The sequence below is a fragment of the Schistocerca nitens genome, chromosome 2, assembly GCF_023898315.1.
Source record: "Schistocerca nitens isolate TAMUIC-IGC-003100 chromosome 2, iqSchNite1.1, whole genome shotgun sequence".
Lineage (NCBI taxonomy): Eukaryota > Metazoa > Arthropoda > Insecta > Orthoptera > Acrididae > Schistocerca > Schistocerca nitens.
Genome location: NC_064615.1, coordinates 36,560,624 through 36,583,092, shown reverse-complemented (window position 1 = coordinate 36,583,092; position 22,469 = coordinate 36,560,624). Strand labels below are relative to the sequence as shown.

At 40.7% G+C, this 22,469-nt stretch overlaps 1 protein-coding gene across 7 annotated transcripts in view; it reads left to right on the top strand.

The window, feature by feature from the left end:
* Nucleotides 1–22,469, top strand: part of LOC126235704 (lethal(2) giant larvae protein homolog 1) — a 337,149-nt gene that overhangs the window by 85,995 nt on the left and 228,685 nt on the right. For all 7 annotated transcript variants that reach the window (XR_007544801.1, XM_049944464.1, XM_049944463.1 and 4 more), the window contains 2 exons: nt 14,356–14,499; nt 18,175–18,313. Coding sequence is in view for 6 of the 7 variants with exons in the window: in XM_049944464.1 (XP_049800421.1) it covers nt 14,356–14,499; nt 18,175–18,313 (283 nt within the window). In the remaining variant the exon portion in view is untranslated. The remainder of the gene's footprint in view (nt 1–14,355; nt 14,500–18,174; nt 18,314–22,469) is intronic.

Genomic DNA, 22,469 nt, shown 5'->3' with positions numbered 1-22,469 from the left:
ATATCTTAATCTCACCCAGCCAGTCTATTGTTTTCAATATATGATCCATAAATAATATGAACAACAGTGGAGACAGGTTGCAGCCTTGTCTTACCCCTGAAACTACTCTGAACCATGAACTCAATCTACCGTCAACTCTAACTGCTGCCTGACTATCTATGTAAAGACCTTTAATTGCTTGCAAAAGTTTGCCTCCTATTCCATAATCTCGTAGAACAGACAATAACTTCCTCCTAGGAACCCGGTCATATGCCTTTTCTAGATCTATAAAGCATAGATACAATTCCCTGTTCCACTCCTAACACTTCTCCATTATTTGCCGTAAGCTAAAGATCTGGTCCTGACAACCTCTAAGAGGCCTAATTTCCATGTTTAAAGATTGGTGTGATTACTGCTTTCGTCCAGTCTGATGGAACCTGTCCTGACTCCCATGCCATTTCAATTATCCTGTGTAGCCATTTAAGACCTGACGTTCCACTGTATTTGATGAGTTCCGACTTAATTTCATCCACCCTAGCCGCTTTATTGCACTGCAATCTATTGGCCATTTTCTCCACTTCCTCAAATGTGATCCTATTTCCAACATCATTCCTATCCCATTGTACATCAAAATCTGAAACATTACCTTTCTGACAGTCAAGCATTAATCGCCTTGCAGAACAATGAAGTTATTTTTGTAGATTTGTTAAAGAAATTTCACTTTAATTAATCTTTTGTGCTGAGGCAATGTGTTTAATTCCACAATATTGGCTAGTTTCAACTTTTTGCTGCATTTCAGGTGCATGTTTCCATCTTCTAGAACGTATGGCATTATGCCATAATGAAGAACCAAACATGAGATAATACAGTACTGGTACTCCAAGAAAATTTACATCCGAATCTGGGCATTCGAATGTGCATTTTAAGCCGAATGATGCATTTTATTATGGGTCACAAAATTCCCATGCTCTTGGAGTATCCTCTGATGTCTTGTTTCTTTTATGACATAATGTAAGATCTTTGAATGTTTTACACGTACGGGCTTCCTGCATCACCGTAGATGCCCTACTGCGGCGACGCCTGTTGTCTGGCGCTCTGTGGCAACTGCTCAAATGAACCTATGTCTAACAGGTCATGAGAAAATATTCCAATTGGTTGTTTGGAAAGCGTTACTTTCAAAGTAAATTTCTTTTTACGCAAGATGAACTCCGTGTGCGAATGTCCGATGAATTTTTTAAATCACAGAGCGTTTGACTCTCATTCAAAAATAAAATCTTTGACGATGGCCATTTAGAATATTTTCGAGCCCAGGAGATCAGGCATTTATGTTGTTAAAAATTTTACTGACACATTTGTGTGATGTATCTTAAAGTGTAACACGCGCAAAAAATATCGACATTATGTGCGAAAGCTTAGCTTCTCTTGCAGCTTATTAATCTTAGAGACCATACTATAAATGAAAGCTTTTCTTTTCTTGTAGCAACACTATGTATATTAATTTAAACCATTACCTTTTCTATTTGTGTGTTCACGCTACTTAACAGTTATGTTGCTATTGGCTGATTACATCACGTGTCCTGTGCTCTGAATATCTGCTGTCACCAGCTGGCGAGATCGCTTGACATGAGCTACAACTGGCTTACACTTCTGTTCTTGTTGCTGCACATCAGACATCTCTCCAAAACGTGTTTTTTTCCATGACTTTCGTTTTCTAAAGTGCCAGGAAATTCTACGCCAGTGTATAAAAACACAACCCTTGAAAGGAATGATAAGTTTTACAGTTCTGAGGAAAAGTATACTGTTACTTAACACAGAAAAAGTGTATTTTCATCTGGGAGAAAGTGTATTTTTAACTGGGAAATCCGGGAATTTTTTTCCCTCATCCATGTATACACCCTGGTTTGAAATGTTTCATTATAAGTGTGAAGTATCCTACCGCTTTGTGCGTGTGTCGTCCAGTCTTGACCCTCTGACAATCTAAGCATATTTTTGCCCAACTATGGCAGTCTTTAATTCTTTATTTCTTTCTTTTTCTTCTTCTTCTGATTCTTCTTTTTTTTTTTTTAATTAATTAATTGGGCCACATGAATGTGTCAGTGGCCAGTTTGACACTGGCGTCGATTCCCAGATGAGCCAGCCCACGGATGCTGTCAAATAATTGCCGTCACAATTTCTCAGGTACAAAAGTTCTCTGTTCTCTCTGTGACACATCACACCAATCTCAGAAACATTCACCAGCTGGTTGTATTTGTCGGAGATGTAACCCGGATGCGTTGTCGCAACAGAATTCCGTGAGTTGTTGGTCTGTCTCTTGTGCAGCGGCTAACTCTTTGTGTTCAGCAGGCTGAGAGAGATCAATTTCAACCGAGACAAGAAATCTGCCAAGACGCTCTCAGCTCCTTTTATTTGCTGCAGGTCTTTTGTATACTGGGCAATAAATTCAAGTTGTCTAAATTGTCGTGGTGAGCAGTCATCCTTGTTCCAACTGAAGATGAAAGTAATCAGCTTGTGGTGTGTGAAAACTGTGAACGGTCTGGCATCCACTTCTGACCGGAAGTGTCTGACAGTTTCATAAATTGCCAACAATTCCCTATCATAAGCACTCCATTTAACTTGTGAAGATGGAAGCTTATGTTAGAGCAGAACGGGCGGCCAGTAGCCTTCGACATGCAGGTCTAGAGCTGTGCCAATGGCTTGTTGGCTAGCATCCCCAATAATTGCCAGTCGGAATGCCATCAACATCTCTGGTGTCCACTGCAAAGTTTGTTTTCCCACTATGTTCTCACCGGCTAGTGTCTGTATGGCTGCTGCCCAAGAATGGTATCTGCCAAAGTACTTTAATTCATTGACCAAAATGCCGTACACATCAATGCATTGCTACACAGTCTTTAGATGCAGTTAATGAAATTTTTTAGACGCTGAAAAGATGAGAATGTCACTGAGGTATGTGAAGCAGTACAGTGAACATCTTAGTACCTTGTTGGCAAACTGTTGCCAAGTTTGTGCCACATTTTTCAAACCAAACGGCATACGGAGGTATTTGAATAAGGCGGATGGTGTCGTGACAGTTGTCTTCGGTATATCAGCAGGTGTGACCGGTGTTTGGTGATTTGCTTTCCAGCAATCGGTGACACCAAAAATGATTGCGCCTGCCAGTGCGTGCGTAAAATCCCTAATATATGGTACTGGATAACGAGCAGGGATGTCATGGGTATTGAGTGCCCTGTATTCTCCACATGGTTTCAATGTCCCGTCTTTCTTCTTTACTAGATGAAGTTTTGATGATGACCGTGGGTTGTCAGATCTATGGATGATACACGATTGCATAGTTCTTTGAATTCTGCCTTTCCTGCGTTGAAATGATGAGGAAATAACCAGCACGGGCACCGAGACACTGGTTGACTGGGTGAAGTCCTGATGTGATGGACCATGTTCTGCATTGCTGTGTGTGCACACAGCACGGATTCGAAGTTTGCTATGTGTGGTGTCATCCCATCTGTCATCAAATATAGGCAAAGGACCTCGTCCAAGGGTGCCTTTAATGCCCTGCGTACCTAGGCAGATGCTCAACGAGCCAATAGCTACTGCAACTGCATAATGAAACAAGAAATCCACACCCAATATTGCGCCTGACACATCGGCAATCATGAAAGTCTAAGCTAAATGTTCTTGGAAACAGATGTCTACATTTATCTGGTATTTTCCATGAGTCATTATTGAAGTCTGGTTTGTTGCTGTGAGCTTTGGTTGAGGTGGGGGAAGCTCCACATCGTAACTTCTAACAGGCAATGCACTGACCTCTCAACCACAGTCAATTAGATAAGTGCAGGCGAATTTAACGTCAGCAACAAAATGTCAATGGTACAATGAGGGTAAAGAAGAAAGTTACTCACCATTAGTTGCCCGTCATCACTCTCTGGTTTGCATTGTTTGCAAAGCGATGGTGATACCAGCAGATAAGCTCCTTAGACATGTTGTTGTGTTCCCTTCTTATCTTGTATGTGTGTGCCTTACCTCTGCACAACATCAATATCTGTTGCCGCAAGCTGTCTTTGTGATTTCGTAGCTTGTTTCTCTGGTTGAGTAACATGCATTTGTTGGCATCACTGCAGCTTCCTGAAGATCTTACTGCTTTATTTGAACATCACAGTCGACATGCGCCCCGCATATAACAAGGCGTAGACCTTGTCGGCAAATGAGAGCAATGATGCAATATCAAGTGCATTGGAAAGCACCACAACCATTCTAACTCCCTCGGGCAACTGTGCTCACCATACCTGTTGTAGTGTTACATCTGGCAACTCGTCGACGACTAAGCTTCACAGGTGCTGCCAAAATGCTGAAGGCAACTTATCTCCTCGTTTTGCCATGTAGTGATTGTTGGATACATTGTTCCACCGGCCGACTTAGACACTTAAGGAGTAACTGTTTCAAATACATATACTTCTGCATGGCAAGCAGGCAGAGTATTATATCTGCACTGATTGTTGCTGTTTTATTGTAGAGCACACTAACAGTGATCATAAATTTGGTATCTTTGTTTACAATGCCATGGTGCTGGAAAGTCAGATTGAGCATTGCAAGCCAAAAGTCAGGTTTACCAGGAATGAACTGCAGTGAGTGTATCTTCATCTTGCTACTGTTATCCATTGAACGGCCATTCCTTGATGCAGTGTAAAAGTTCAACTTAGCATTTTCCTGGTTTTCAATGTCACACCGTAAATCTTCGATGTACTTCATTAAAGCATTGCGCCAATCTGTAGTACTCTGTGTGTCGCACGGATGTGCCAACCCTGTGGTAGACGATACTGAACAGTACTGCATTTGTTCATCTACAACGGAATTCAATGTATGGGTTCACCACTTCAGCCAACTACAGCTTATCTCTGTCTGATAAAGAGATCCAATGAAGTAGTCAAACAATAACTTTTTACTTTTTAAGGCCCACACAAGAATCAACTGAAAAATCTAAGCCAACAACAAATAACTCATAAAAATCAGAGTAAAGCGGATTGTCCGTGCTCTCGTCACCACAGAATAATGCGGCACTTCACTGTGCATTCACAGGTGTCCTTCTGGTGACTTGTATCTCTTCATTTCACATACATTAGACCAGAAAATCTTTAGGAAACCTAGGTCTGAGGTGAGAAAGCAATAAAATCAATCCCAGAAATCAGCAATTGGATACAACAATTTGTCTGCTAAGTTGGTAATTTTCGTAATTAATTTGTGCCATGAATTGAATCCAGGCGTACTTCCCTGCATCATACAGAGTACCTTTCCTTAACTGTCCTAACCACGCCAACATATTGATAAGGCACTAAGCCCCTCCAAAACCCATCTCCGTGCCATTCATTTCGTATCTCTAGGACTACATCTGCAGGAAAAATTAACTTGTGCTTACTTTGTCAGTTATGTGCTTCAAGACAGGAGACCTGTAACACTGTTGGTGTTTTTCCACCCTTTTTTCCCTCTAATGTAATTTTAGCATGTTGTGTACTGGTTATTTATGTTTGGTAGCCTTCAGCAATCAGTAAGGAAAGATGGGCGCATATAGTCCACCGTGGTAGCACCCATGTCCACTTGCAGACTTGCACAGAAACATGATTGCTACAATGTAGGTTTTGGTTTTATTGTGATTTATAGTCTGCTGTCTAGAACCAGTAGATATCAGAATTAGCAGGTGTAAATTTAATGACATTCCTACAAGTATACAGTTGAGTAGTTGTTTCCATTATGTGCATAATATTTTGTTGACTGACCCAGTTGTTTTCTTCTCAGTTATTAATAGTGACACAGGACCAACAGTGGCTCAGTCTTGTTTCAGTCCAGACGGCAAAGTGAACACACTGGAAACAGCCTGGTAGTACAGCTGGAAGCACACAATCAATTACACAGAGAAAAAAAAATGAGTGATCACAGATATAAATATCTCCTAAGCCTTTTTCTTGCCCCCCCCCTCTCCCCCACTCGCCCCCCTTTTCCATCAAAGTCGTACAATATCAAAACAAGTTGTATTATCTACATACTCCCCACTTCCTCCATCTGCCCATACTTCCTCCATATTGCTCTCCACGTTTCCATATTAATTAGCCTTCTCCCCTTTCAACTTACTTTATTAACACTTTTTGCCACAGCTTTCTTTTATTTTTTATGGTTTCCTATCCTGTCCTGCTCCTCTCTCCACGTTTTGCACCAGTTGTTGTTTACCACATTTTTGTACCTGTAGTTTGCTTTCTGTCTTTTTCCTTACCTCTGACCTTATAACTGCCTCTTCTGCATATTAGGTGGCTCAGTGGTAAAGAGCCAGATTATGGATCCAGAGATCTGGCATTCGATTTCTCTGTCAGTTCTAGAATTTTTATCTGTTACATATCACTTCTTTAACCTCTGGCATGTTAGTTGGTGTGGAAAAAAGCATAGTTGCATTGTGGTTCGAAGTAGATGTTAAACTTTGTGTCACCCGATAACTGGCTGGCTACGTCATTTGTAAGGTTGAAGGAAGGCAATGTAATACCACCTCCAAACCAATCTTTGGATTCTTTCTGTTTTCTAATGATGTCTGTTATTTGTGCCTTTATTAATTTCCCGTCTCTGACCATGACCTTCCGCTAAATGTTAATACTGAACAGGATATAAAATCTGTTGAATCTGAACTCAAGAGGGTAATCAATAAGCCAAAAATTGATTATTTTTAGGACACTCCTCAGAAACATACACTGGAGTGATGTTTGCAGTGCTCATGGCATGAATCGAAAAATGTAACAATTTTGCTAATAAAGTGCTTACCTTATTTGAAAATGGTTTTCCCCCCAAAAATTAACAAAACTTAGAACAAAGTCTACCAAGAAGCCATGAATTACTCAAGGAATAGAGGTGTCTTGTAAAACAAAAGAAAACTGTACCTGTCAATCTGAAACAGTTCTGATGTTGATGCTATAGCACATTACAAGAAATACTGCAAAGTATTAAAGACTGTAATATGGACATCAAAGCAAATATGTTACAAGGAAAAGACAGTCATATCAGGTAACAAAATAAAGATAATATGGGATATGGTGAAGCAGCTTTCTAAGATTGACTGGAGGCTTTACTCCTCCCTGGCAACCTTTGACAAACATCATTTCCCCAGTTGTGATGATCAGGTAGAATGTATTAAAAATGTTATCCTTACCGCCGCAGAAGGTTCCATTCCTCACACTTCCTCTTTACCATGTTGTATCTCACTCCCTTGGTGGACTCAGCTGTGCGTGCTCTTATGTAATTCGCTTGTGAAGACGTGCTCTCCGTATTTTTAACTGTCATCCTATGATGGTAAACTGCATTCATTATATGCAGTTACGTGCAGTGTGTCTTCGTGTTCTTTGGGATAGCAAAAAAGGTAGCTGGATTTCCTTTCATAGTTCTTTTAACAGTTGTGCTCGGGCCAATCTCCGATGGCTCTCTGGGGCTAAGATCCATTCCCCAGTTTCCGGCATGACAGTAGCATACGATATCATAGTGGACCCTATTGCTACCTCCAGTACCTTGGTCAGCTATTTTGCAGAGATTTCGAGCTCCATCCACTATCACCCTGTCTTGCTCCCTCGGAAACGAGTGGAGGAGAATCGGGTGATACCCTCTTCCTCTCAGAATTGTGAATGTTACAATGTCACGTTTACTCTGCGGCATCTAGATCATGCTGATACTTCATCCCGATCCTTCGCTCCAGGGCCAATGTTAACATTCAGATGTTGCAGAACCTTTCTCTTGCGGGCCTGCACTTTCTGCTTCACCCATACAGTCACATCTGGGCAGAGGGAACATTTCCCAGATGCTGGCATGAAGCCACTTTCATACCCATACTTCACCCCAGTAAGGACAAAAACCTTCCTTCTAGCTACTGCCTCCCCCCCCCCCCCTCCCCGCGCCTCCTCTCTCACCAGCTGTTTTTGCAAGGTGATGGAATGTATGATTCATGCCTGGCTGGTCTGGTGGTTAAAGTCTCACAATTTACTAACCACTGCACAGTGTGGAGTTGAGTACTCCTTTCTGGAGTTGATGATCTCATTACTTTGTCCATTCGTGTCATGAACTGTTTTCTGTGGAAATTCGAGACTGTGGCTGAGTTTTTCGATTTGGAGAAAATTCTGTGACACCTGCTGGAGGACTGATCCCTCTATACACTCTATATGTGGGGCTTCCGTCGCAGATTGCCCCATTTCCTTCAGGAATTTTTAAAAAACAGAGTTTTCAAGGTACATGTGGTCTTGCGGTAGCGTTCTCTCTTCCCACGCACGGGGTCCTGGGTTCGATTCCCGGCAGTGTCAGGGATTTTTCCTGCCTCGAGATGACTGGCTGTTGTTGTGTCATCTTCATCATCATCACTCATCCCCATTATGGTTGGAGGAATGCAATGGCAAACCACTTCCACTAGGACCTTGGGTAGTACAGTGGTGCGGGTCTTCCGCATCGTCCCCTACGCTCCTCGGAGTATGGGACCTCATCATCATCATCATTGGACAACTTTATCCAGGAAAACGGTGTGAGTCTGGGTTCCTTTCTGAGTGCCATCCTCTTTCCTATCGCAATTAACTCTGTAATGTCCTGTCTCCCACCGGGCATCTCCGGCACCCATTTCGTTTGCGATTTATTGATCTATTACAGTTCTCCTGGACTTGTCTCCTTAAGCGACGTCTTCAGTGATGTCTCGATTGTCTTTACTCGTGGAGCATAGACAATAGCTTTCGCGTTTCCACTGAGACAACGGTTTGTATGAATTTCTGGCAGCAATTGGTTTCTTCTACAGTCTTTACATCTTGGGCCTGTTGCTCTTCCTTTTTTTGAAACTAGATGATTTCTAGAGCTCATGCTCAACAGGAAACTTCCTTGGTCCTCCAACATGTCTTACCTGGCCGCCCACTATACACAGTCCCTCAGTGTCCTCAGCAGTACTACCTGGGGAGCTGACCGGACTACCCTCCTCCGTTTGTACCGGTCCCTTGTCTGTTCAAAATTAGACTACAGGTGTTTCATTTATGCATCTGCACATCCGTCCCTCTTACACCATCTCAATACTATCCACCATCGAGGCGTCTGTTTGGCCACTGCCACCTTTTACACTAGCCCAGTTGAGAGCCTGTAAGCAGAAGGTGCCGTACTACTGCTGTCATATTGCCATGATTTTTCTCCTCGACAGGTATGCACGACGTGAGTCTGCCATACCTGGCAATTCATCCTATGCCGTCTCCTTCGATGTCTCCTTTGATCCCCAGTGGGGGGCACGTCCCTCTTCTGCTACCTCCTGGAATTGCTGCCAACTGTTGCTCCAGCAGCTTAACTTCACGCTACTGCCACTTTCCTGATGTGTTGAACCATTCACCACCTTCGCTTCGTGCTGCGACACCTTGTTCGCCTTGGCCTTCATTCGCTTCCTAAGGACACTACTCCAGCTTGCTCTATTGCTGTAAGTTTCACGAACTTCGCACAAAACTTTGTGATACTACCTTTGTGTACACTTGTGGTTCTCTGGCTGACCGCGATATTGGGTGTGCCTTCGTCATTGGCACAGACAGTTTTTGATATCGGCTTCTGGAACACTGCTCAGTATTTACAGCCAAGCTCTTTGCCATGTATCAGGCCACACTGTATAACCGGCGATGCAGGCTTTTCAAATGTGTCATCTGCTCCAACTCTCTGTGCCCTTCATTTGTCTGTGTGCTGTATACCATCCAGGCCTTAGTGCAACAGGTCCAGGAAAGCTGTCACTTGCTCACTCTTGATGGAGCCACTGTGATATTTGTGGGTTCCTGGTCACATCAGTCTGACGGGAAACAAGGCTGCTGACGCTGCAGCCGAGGCTACAGTCCTCGTACTTCAGCCCATTAGTTCTGCCATGCTCTCAGGCGATCTCTGTGTTGCTGTCTGTCAGCAGGTGGTGTCACTTCGGCATAACCACTGATCCTCGCTTCATGGAAACTAGCTCCAGGGAACGAAGCCTCTCCCAGCGGCTTGGCTGACAACCTCTCGGGCCCTCTCCCAGTGAGGAGATAATTTTAGCTAGGTTACATACTGGGCACAGTCTTTTTAGCCATTGCCATTTGTTCAGTGGTGCTCCCCCACCACTTTGTGCTCATTGGCCTGGACCTTCGCTGGTTCACCACTTCACAACAGAATGCCCTTTTTATAACCACTTATGTTCTCAATTATGTTTGCCATCTGAATTATCAGCTGTTTTAGCAAACAGTGCGTGGTCTGTTGACTGCATTTTACTGCATTGTACCAATATGGTGTAAGACATTTAATCTTTAGTTCAGAACCTCCATTTCTCTGTGGTGTATTTTATGGAATTTCCTCCAAGCCCCTGCTTCTAGCCGTCTTTCCTTCCATCGATTGGGCTACATGTGTAGTCAATTGTAACTTTTTTTTTTTCTTCTTCTTCATGTTCTGTGTTTGTGACTACAGTACATATGACACTAGTTGTTTTTGTGCCCTAAAGCAAAACAAAACTAACAAATTCTTCTTTCACTATTTTTTCTTCTATCTCATATTCAACAATTTCCTCTTCCTTTTACATAACATTGTCTTAAAGTTCACTTCTACCATAGAATCCCTCTTTATATTCAGTCTGCTCTTCAGCTTTTCCTTGCTTGATACTGGCTTGCTGTGCGAGCTCTTGATAAGAATTCAGCTGCAACCTTTCTTTAAAGATCCCTTTAAATTTCCTGTAGGCGGCATGTGTCTTTCCCATGCTATAAATGCTTGTACAGCCTTAATGTCCTCTAGCCTTTCCTGCTTAGCCATTTTACAATTTCTACCAGTTTTATTTTTTATATGTCTGTATTCATTTTGGCCTGGTTTTTTATTTATATATTTTTCCCCACTTGAATTCAATATCTCATGTGTTATCCAAACATTTCTACAAGGCCTTGTCCTTATACTTACTTTGCTCTTCTGCCTTCACTATGTCATCTCTCAAACCTACCCATTATTCTTCTACTGTATTCCTTTCCCCTGTTCCAGTCAAATGTTTCCTAATGCTCATTCTTGAACTCTCAACAACCTCTGGCCCTTTAAACTTATCCTGGTCCCATCTCCTAAATATTCTACTGTTTTGCAAATTCTTAAGCTTTAACTTACTGTTCATAAAGATGAATTATGGTCATGGTCAACACCTACCCCTGGAAATGTCTTACATTTCAAACTATGGTTTTGAAACCTGTGCCCTACCATTATAAAGTGTGGTCATAAACAGTCTGAAAAACCTGTAAGGGTGTTGGTAGGAAGGTTGAGCTGAAAGGAAATTAAGAAGCAATTGGACACATTGTGCCATTCTTTAGGAAATCAAACAAAGAACACATTTGATAACACTGCCTCTGTTGGGCCACTTGAATTTGCATGCACAGTGGCCTGATTGGCCAAGTTCAAGGATAATTGACCCAGAAATGGTGCAATATATATATATATATATATATAAAAAGAAAGATGATGAGACTTACCAAACAAAAGCGCTGGCAGGTCGATAGACACACAAACAAACACAAATATACACACAAAATTCAAGCTTTCGCAACAAACTGTTGCCTCATCAGGAAAGAGGGAAGGAGAGGGAAAGACGAAAGGATGTGGGTTTTAAGGGAGAGGGTAAGGAGTCATTCCAATCCCGGGAGCGGAAAGACTTACCTTAGGGGGAAAAAAGGACAGGTATACACTCGCGCACACACACACATATCCATCCACACATACAGACACAAGCAGACATATATATATATATATATATATATATATATATATATATATATATATATATATATATTTTTTTTTTTTTTCTTAACAGTTATTTCTCAAGACAACAGATCCTGCAGCACCCTTACACATTTTTCAGACTGTTATTGACCGTCCTGTATTATCTGAAAAAATCATTATCTCCAAGTATTTTCAACATATATAGCCTTTGCACAAGATTCTTAAATAATATGTTATCAATGATTAAATTATGCTCTGTGCAAAATTCTGCAAGGCAGTTTACATTCCTTTCCCCAGTCCATGTTCTCCTACTATTTTGCCTTCTCTTCCTTTTCCTACTATCAAATTGCAGTCACCCATCATAATCAAATTTTCCTCTCCATTAACTGCCCGAATAATTTCCTTTACCTCATCATACATTCTTTCAATCTCTTCATCTGCAGAACTAGTTGATACACAAATTTGTACTACTGTGGTAGAGGTGTTGGCTTTGTGCCTACCTAGGCTACGTAATGCCGTCACTCTTACATACGTAGTAGCATACCTGCATTCTGAAGTTCTTTGTTATTACTAAGCTTACACCTGCATATTCGTTATTAGGCTTATTCCTGCATCATTTCTATCTGATGGTGTGTTGATAACCCTGTCACTGACTTGACCAGAAGTCTTGTTCATCCTGCCACTGCACTTCACTAATTTCCACTGTATCTAACTTCAACCTAACCATTTCTCTTTTTAAAGTTTCTGACCTCACTACCTGATTAAGGGTCTAATGTTCCATAATCTATCCCATACAGTGTCAGTTATGTTTTTCCAGATGACTATATCGTTCTGAATAGTCTCCACCCGGAGAGCCGAATGGGGACCATTTTACTTCTGCCATATTTTATCCAGGAGGTGGTGATGCCATCATCATTTAACTTTACAAAACAGCTGCATGCCATTGAGAAAAACAGTGGCTGTAGTTTCCCCTTGCTTCCAGCTGCTCATATTACCAGCATGGCAAGGCCATAATGGATAACCTTACAAAGCTGCATTAGCCAATCATAGAGACTGTTACCCCTGCAGTTAGTGAAAAGCCTGCTGCCCTGAGGCAGGGGTGAACAACCATAACAACAGGATATTACTTATTGCTCGCAACTTGGCAGAACAGGAAAGTAGAATGTGTTTTGGATAAACAAGCTTTGCGTAAAACAATAAAATAAATATGAACCCCAAAATGTCGTTACCAGATGCCACTGTGATAAGTCAGGGGAGAATGGAGGTTCAGTCAACTGTCCGGCCAACGAAATTTTTCTGTGGTTTCCCTAAATCACTTGAGGCAAATGGTCAGGATGATTAGCTTGAGAAGGCCACAACCAGTTTCCTTCCAAATCCTTCTCCAAGCTTGTGCTGTTTCTGTAAGGACCAAATCATAATGAAATGTTTAATTATTATCTTCCTTACATCCTTCCAGACCAATCACTCTTATTTTAATTGAGGAGTCTTACCTCGAAATACTGTGAAGTTCATCCTATTAATGGTGTGAAACCATAGAGCCTGAAATGGATGAAGAAACATCATGAATTGTTGAATTCCAAATAGATATTTTTTTCTTTTTTGCTGATGACACATTATTTAGTCCCACAGTTAACAAATTCCCATCTTCAGAGTGGAACATGAAACTCGCCTCAGGTCATGAAACATCCTTGGTTTATTACTGTGAGCTGACTACATGGACAGGAATTAAGCACTGTTGGTAACAGTTTTTTGATGGCTTAATGGCATAAGGAAGAATCGACTTCGTTATGCTGTATGCTGGTGCCTTTTACAAGAATTTCATTTTTGTGGATGTCAGTACTGATCCCCATAGTGGACCGTCCTTTAAAATGGAAGGATACACCTCTAGACTTGAATCATGTTAGTTGTTTCTAGGATCCACTTGGACACGTGTTGGTAATTTAACAGGTCCTATGATTGTTCCAGAGTTTGAGATAGGTCTTCTTGTAATGTGATAAAATGTCCCTCACAATGTTTTCAATAATTGGTAAATGACGTGTGTATACAAAGATGACCAAAATAAAAAATAAACAATAAAGAAGCAGCCTTATGTACATGTACAGACATACCATTCAACATCATCATAAAGGCTATAGAACACTATATGGTTACAAAACTTGTTGGTAAAGCCTTTGCATAAGTTTGACAAATGAGGATACTGAAAATGATAGTTGTAATGATTTATTTACATAAATGTAAATTTAGAATGTAACTGTTAATTGTTGTTGTTGTTGTTGTTGTTGTTGTTGTTGTTGAGAAGCTGGAATATAATGAATTGCATTCAAGCTGTAAAAGTGTAAACCACATAGCAGATCAGGACCAGTAATTTTGGTTACTTGCCCTGTTACTGAGCTGTCCTATGTCTGCCAAAAAAAATTGTCATCCCATGTCTTGAGTCACACGAGTGAAAATTATTTTTTATTTAGAAAGTAGTCTCCTCCTCTATATATATGAATGAATTAAATACTTTTTTCTCAATGCCATATCTGATCCTAGTTTCAGATAGTGGATAGAGAGAGAGAGAGAGAGAGAGAGAGAGAGTGAGTGAGTGAGTGAGTGAGTGTTTTAACTAAATAGTTTTTAACATTTTTATTTCTGATCTTTTTTGTTCAGGCTGAAGAGGATTTCTGCAATTGCCCTTGAAACTGCAGGTGAACATCTGCTATTGGGGACTGAGGGTGGAAATATTTATCTCCTTAATCTGAAGACTTTCCAAATGTCGGATACAATCATATATCAAGATATTGTCATGCAGAAGTGAGTTTGTTGTCATTTTTAATTGTGCATGTTTTAACTAACATAAAATATTTATTGTGATTATGTCCTGTGATAGTGTTATTACAGATTATTTCCTATACAAACAGCTTTGTAATTATAAGTATTCAAGGATGTTCTTATTGTTGCCTGAAATGCTTTTCGTACTCTTACGATATTAAATATTCCACTTTTAACATCTATGGTTCCTTCAGATATTTGTCCCTCCTGTTTTTACTTTTAACTCACTGGTAAACAACAAAGAGGTGAATACTGCCAAATTCAGTGTGGCTCAATATGCACAGAGAGATAAAAATGCATATCAGTCATTAATTTTTGAAGCTTTTGTTTTCTCGGTATCCCCCCCCCCCTCCCCTTCTTTTTAGAGAGGAGAATACAGTAAATAAGAGAATGAACAAGCAGGACAACAGATGCTGTGGCTAAGGAGAAAACCCTGCAAATCTTCTCTCAGAACTTAGACAATCAAGTCGTAAGTTGCAGATAATGGAATGTTAATAATCATTAGATTTGAGCAGGGAGCAAGTATAAATGATAGAGATATTTCTCAAAGGAAATTTTCTATTGGGCTCTTGATGTGGCACCCTTACTGTATAGGAAAAGAAATTTAAAACGACAATGGCTATGCCATCATCCTCAATCTGTCACAAGGACTGATTTTTAGGTGGTGACAGGCTAACAAAATTGGGCTGATCACTTGATGATAAAGAATGGCCACTGGAATTAGGACCAAGCATACTCACTGTCCACACATTACTAAGCTGATCTCCGTTGTGGGATGTGTGTGGTGGAATGACATCCAAATGTTGTCTATTTAAAGTTTTTAAATGTGTCCACATATCGCTGAATATCCAGCATAATGATTGTGGTGATTACATGGGCAGATAATATGGTGGTCATATGTTTTACCACTGCTTACATTGGTGACGCAATAGCACTAGCTACGGGTCTGTATGATTCACTCTTCTTGTGCCCTTGGGAAGATCCTTTAGAGATGCTGGTGGTGCATCATCATGGTGTTTTATGGCTGTTCCATTAAATATAAACCAAACATTACTTAAAAAAAAAAATAAAAAAAAAAGCCGCTCCATTTGCTTTCGGTGAACACGGAAGGAATGTAACGTAAATCTTTGTAAAATGTACGCTTTCTTGGCTGGAAATGTTACGTTAATAAAGCGTTCCAGGCTATTATGCCGTGGTTGAATGAATTTCATCTTAAAATTGATTTAACGTGAAATCCATTTGACCGTAGCATAACAGCCTGGGGGAGCAGTCCAGACACATAAACTGAGGTACAAGGTGAGGCCTCAAGGGATACCTCCTAATTTTGTGCCAGATCTCCTTCTGCCCTGCATAGTGCAGCAACTCAGTATGGAATGAACTCAACAAGTCCTTGGAAGTACCTTGCAGAAATATTGAGCCATGCTGTCTCTATAGCTGTCCATAATTGTGAAAGTGTTGCTGGTGCAGGATTTTGTGCACGAACTGAGCTCTTGGCTATGTCCCATAAATATTCGATGGGATTCATGTCGGACAACCTGTGAGGCCAGATGATTCACGGAAATCATCCAAATGTTCTTCAAACCAGTCATGGTCAGGTGTGCCCCAGTGTCGTCATTATTTGGGAGCATGAAGTCTATGAATGGCTGCAATTGTTCTCAAAGTAGCCAAACACAAACCATGGTGAGAGGTAATGGCTGAAATGTGTTATTCTCTGAACACTGTTGACACTGTGAATCTCAGAATATTGAATTCCTTAATGATTTCTGAAACGGATTGTCCCATGCGTCTCGATCCAACTACCATTCCGCATTCAAAGTGTGTTAATTCCTGTCATGTGGACATAATCAGGTCGGAAGCATTTTCACTTGAATCATCTGAGTACAAATGAAAGCTCTGCCAATTCTCTGCCCTTTTATACATTGTGTGTGTGATACTACTGCCATCTGTATACATGCATATCACTATCTTGTGACTTTTGTCACCTCATTGTTTTGTTGAGATTTAACATGCGTAATTGTGTTACATAACAGAAAGAAAATATAAACTATATCCACACCATCTCTGTGATAGAGAACTTATCACCTTCCTTTCATTCAGGTTGTATTCTTTGTTACACTGTCTTGAAGACCAGTATCAAAACAGATACCTCACTTGTTTTCAAAATCAGAAGTCTACTATTTATTATTTCTGCTCTCAGTGTGACATTAACTACATGAATAACATTGTATCTATCCATCTTAGCACCAGGAGATGATTGTGGACGTTTGTGTGGGAATTGTACTTGAGTGAATGTATGTGTCTCTTCTAGTTCTGATGAAGCATGCTGTGTGAAAGCTGAAAAAGTCTAGCAGTATTTGATTGTGCCTCCCTGACTCAGCACCAACTCTGTGGGGAGTACCAATCCATCCTTTCCATATTGTTAAATAATGGAAAGTTATGGGTAGAGTAACAACGAGAGCACCAATCACCTGGGATGGGTAGTGGTGTTTAAGGAGACAGAATGAGTGATGATGGGGAGGGATAGCAGGGTAGGAGTCGGGGAAGATGCTGTGCAGTGGTGTAGTGGGGACAGGAAAGGGCTGCTACTAGGTGCCCTTTCAGGAGGCTGTGCTGTGGGGGAGGCAGAGTGCTAAAGGAGGGTCAAGAGACAGACACATAGTAGGAGAAGAGACTAAGGGTAGCATTGGTGGAATGAAAGGTATGTGTAGTGCAGGAGGGACAGAAGGGAACGGTACTAAAAGTGGTTGAAGGACAAGGTCTAGCAGAGGTTGAGGCTAGGGTAGTTACAGGAATGAAAGATATTTTGGTAAGGAGAGTTACCAGCTGTGCAGTTCCGAAAAGCTGGTGATAGGAAGGGTCTAAATGGCACAGGCTGTGAAGCAGACATTAAAAATGAAGCACTTTGTGTTGGTCAGCACATTCATGAACTTTAAAAACAAAGCACACAATTGATGCACAACTCCTTTCATCACATTCGGTCTGTAGACAGCTCCAGCTTTAAGATGGATGTCAACATCTCAGCTTTGTTGCAGCTGAATGCCATATATTCCTCTCACTACTTCCCATACTACATGATAAGCAAGGATACTTTCCAGTTATCTGTCATACATTGCTAGTACAGCAATTCATTATACTGTTTTGTGCACTCGGGAATGGTAGGAGGTATGTCTTGGACCTCCCGCCCCCTCCAAACTTAGGACTGCCGTGAGGAGAGATGTGATAGAGGGGAAGGCAGCACCGACTCAGTTTTGGAGTGCTGGCACCCTTGCCCATGTGCCTGTGAGTAGTGCTTATACAAAACCAGATATAACACACGTGGAAGTATTGTGCCAGTACTTTGAGATCAATGAATGTCTTCAAAGTAATGCTGATTTTCTCCACTGCTGGCAGCACCAATAAAAATTGTCAAACTTTCATGACTAGTCTAATATTAAATTTCTGGTGATGGGCACATAAACATTGAGCCAAGTTGTATTGAATAAATCATTAATGTTAATAACTAAGGAGTGTGAATTGTTATTGTCAGTTTACAAGTTAATTCTTCTTTTACCATTTTTTACAGTGGGAATATATTATAAAGAACATTGTTTAAATGTTAGCATATTTCTCAAATTCATTCCATGTTTGTGAATATTTAAGTGCAGTTCCTTTTATTAGCGTTCCTGAAGATTACAAGATAAACCCTGGTGCTGTGGAAGCTATTGCTGAACAGCCTGGAAATCCTGACAAAATTTTAATTGGCTATAATAGAGGGTTAATGGTTTTATGGAACAGAAAAACACCAGGAGCAGAACAGGTAAGCATGTGATACTATCAGATATAGTTATATGTTTTATAAATGCATTTTAACCATCAGAAGCTTATTTGTCCCATTAGCCATTTACCCGTTTTATGAACAATATTGAAATTATCCAGTGAAATTGTACAAACACCTGACAACAGCTTCAAAGGAATATGGGATGCTTTCAAGTAACCTGTTATATCCTACATCCTGGATGATGATTACTAACTGAAACCGATAGGTGACTAATGGGACATATAAGCAGGTGATGATTAAAATGCAATTTATAAAATACTTTACGGGTGTTCAGCCTCACCTTATGTAAACATTACATAACTACATGTATACAGCAGTTCTTTCATTCAAAAGGTCATTGTATGCATGGGACTAAGAAAGCTGCAATATGGTCTGAATTTCACTTTAAGCTTTAGGTTCTGCTGTAACTTAACCAGTAAGATGGTTGCTTGTGGCATGCCCCAGGAACTGAAAAGGTACACTACCTCTGGGAAAACTGTAAAAGATATATCAAACTTCATTTTTGTATGATCATCATAACTCAAACTGATGTTTTTTTCAACTGGTTCTGTTTATAGGCTGTGAACTATTGCATGAAGTGGAAGAATATAATGCTAAGCTGTGAAAAGGGCTTAGAAGTGAACATTATTTCATTGAATGATAAAGTATGTTCGTAGTAAAATTAAACTTCCAATAATTTTTTTTAAGGAGATACAAGCAGTTTTGCTTCAGTAAATCGTGCCATATTTAATTATTCTGTTGTTGAGGCTCTGAACCTTGAATGAAAAGAAAACAGAAAAAAAATTAAGGTACTCATATTATGATGGGCAGCAGATTAATACACATTCAAAAGCTAACAATCTCACACATATTCAGTTTTACTAGTTAAATTTTCACTATTCCTTCAGCCATTTAGCACAGTAACACAACCTGTGCAGCTTTCTTGCTGAATGTTGTCAAGTCATCTACCTGGTCTTCTTTCCTTTCCTTCTCGAAGGAACCAGAAATTCCTGAGTTGTATTAATTGGGGCCAGGGGCACACAAAAGACAGGGCTTAAAAAAATCAGCAGTGGAATGCAGGCAACATGTATGATTTGAAAACGTGAAGTATTGTATGTGTCAGAGGAAGTAATTCAGAACCAAAACATAAGTGAAGGCCTCATTGCGAACAGAAGTGCAGATGAGAGGAAAATGAGTGGCCATGTAGTTAGCAGGAAAGGAACTAGTAGAAATGAAAAGAATCAAGTCTGATAATTGGAATGTAAAAGAGGCAGAAGAAAATAGGTTGGCGACCAAAGTGAAAAGAATGTTATTGAAAAGGTTGGGAAAGTAAAGATCCTGTGGGGATTTGAGTATTTGCTTTAGAGTAAGTTTCTGTTGGTGAAAACCTGAGATACTGGTGTTGTGAAGAAAAGTCTACTTTGCACAGCAGTGAAGCAAACAACTCCCTTTTGTCTTTCATCCATGTTCTGCAAAAGGATACTGTACATTATACTTCTGTCCGCTCATCTCCATTGTCTCTAAGTGCCAGAACTCAAGAGCGAGTATAAGTAGCATGTGCTCACTATGGAATCGTAGCATCAGAAATCATCCAGTACACTCAAGGCAACATCATAGCAGTACTAGATTGGAAGGCAACCAGTATGGATGTAGGCAGAAGAAAGCAAGCAGTGTGTCTGCTGTACAATAAAGCTGTGATTACATTCAGCTGGCAGAAGAAACAATCTATTTTAAACTGTTGTTTGAAAATTTTATACAATCAGATAAAAAGGCTCTCACCAAGGTGCAAAGCATTTGTTTGTTAGGGCTAATTCAAATTAATGGCCACATTTGAGCAAAAACGTTTCAAAGTGGTTTCTCCTCTAATACAGTTTTGCACCAAAACTCTCTCAGAACTTCTCACATACTTAATACTAAGAAGACTGTGATACTTCTTGCCAGCTGTGTCCCATATTTCTACACCTATTCAATAGCAATTAGACAACCAAACTGGCTGTCTTCAAGGCAGGCTGATGGTAGCTGTTGCTATGGTTGCTTATACATGTGCACTGCCCAATTCTCTCACAACGTCTGCTGCTTTGTGGAGATTGATAAGTTCGCTGGGAGGAAGCAGTGATTGGCAAGTACAATTCTCTCACTGCATCTTCATTGTGAGTTTGCAGCTTCATGATCGTAGTGTGTGGGGATCCATTATTTCACTTACATTGCTAAACTACATGAAAAATGATGCATCAAGCCTGGTGTGACAGTCACTATTGCAGAACATGATCTGCTGTGGCCTTTGTTTGCTTCATCATGTGCCCAATTTGAATTTGCCCTCCTAGTACTAGTTCTTCAGAACTTTCTGAACAGATTTTGCTCTGCAGCTCAAGAGAAAGAAGTTCATACCAACCACTTACAATGTCCTGTATTTTGGAAATAGGAAATTTCTTTATGAGGTAAAAGTTTACATAATTCACATGTTCGATCTTGTTGAGAACTGTGACTGAAGGTGTACTTCACTCCATTGAATTACACTTCTTCTAAAATAATTGATTCTTCAGAGTCTATTCCCATGAGAGTTTAGAATTATCCTTTTAATATTACTCAGTAGTCCGCAGTCCGTAGGGAACAGTGTCTCACGTAAATACCTTACAGCAAGATTTTCTTACTCCCTGCTTGTATGACCAGTTTTATTTATTTCACAAAAATGAAGTTTGCTGGAGGCAGCAATGCTATTTGTTCTCCAACAGCTGTAACCACAACTTAAATGGCTTGTTTTTAAAGTAATTGATGTTTTTCTGTTTTTTGCTCCATACCTACTTCCTGTAGTTGTTGATTTTTCTCCTTCCTGCTGAAATTTGTAGTTGGACTTGCTCATATCACTGACTTTCCTACTTCCCCATGTTACTTCTGCATCTCCAGTTTTTATATCTCTAACAGTGGAAAATGACAGTATTTTCAAGAGGACACTCGATATAGCAGAGATGCTGAGTTGCGGACAGGTACAACAAAACTACTGTCAAACAAATCTTTCAGCCAAACAGGCAGTCATCAGAATTACACACACACACACACACACACACACACACACACACAGAGAGAGAGAGAGAGAGAGAGAGAGAGAGAGAGAGAGAGAGAGAGAGTGTCTCTGGCTGCCTAGGTCAGACTGCAAGTGGCAGCACATGGTGGGAGAACCAGACTGGACGGTGGGGATAAGGAGGAGATCGGGGTGGGGAGAGGGAGGGATAGCAGGGTAGGGGTGGGGGATGGTGAAGTGCTTCTTGTGGGAGCATATAGGGATGAGGTGGGTAAAGGTTAGGGCAGCTAGGTGCAGTTGGGAGGTTTGACCTAGCTGCTCTACTCTTTCCCCACCTTGTCCCTGTATGGCGCCAGAAACAGCACTTTACCATCCCCAGCCCCAGCCTCCTCCATACCACCACCACCACCACCACCACCACCTCCTCCATTTGCTCCTCCCATCATCCTGTCATGTGCTGCTGCTTGCAGTCTGACCTTGGCAGCCAGTGACTTGGTCAGGTTTCTCTCTCTCTCTCTCTCTCTCTCTCTCTCTCTCTCTCTCTCTCTCTCTCTCTGTGTGTGTGTGTGTGTGTGTGTGTGTGTGTGTGTGTGTGTGTGTCCTTCTGATGAAGGCATGTTTTGCCAAAAGCTTTACATGACAGTCTTTTTGTCTTTCTCTGCGACAGCATCTCCTGTGTATCCTTTTCATTAAAGCGTCATTTTTAAATATCTTATTTAACTAACAATGCATTGTTGATTTCTCTCTCATCTTGCGCTGCTGGTCTTCCTTGATCAGCTCTCTTAGATGAGACCCTAATTAATTCCTGATTAGTTTGGTTACTATTAATCCTGTTCTCTCCACCATTAGATGATGAAATTTCTGATACCAAAAGCTCACATACTTTCTGATTTTGTTGCTGTCTCTGCTGCAACTTATCAAGTTGAAATTATTTCTGTTGTGAAAATATTTGCTTGAATCGTCCTGATCTAAACATGATTAAGAAAGTGAGAATAGAAACTTAGTACACCGATAGACAGTAAAGAAATTAAAGCTTGAGTTAAATTATGTGCATACTTTCATTCTGGATGACTTCATTTTTCCTTGTAATATTTGGATGGTATGGTTTTTGGTAGTCCTTCAGTGTGACAGTGGTTA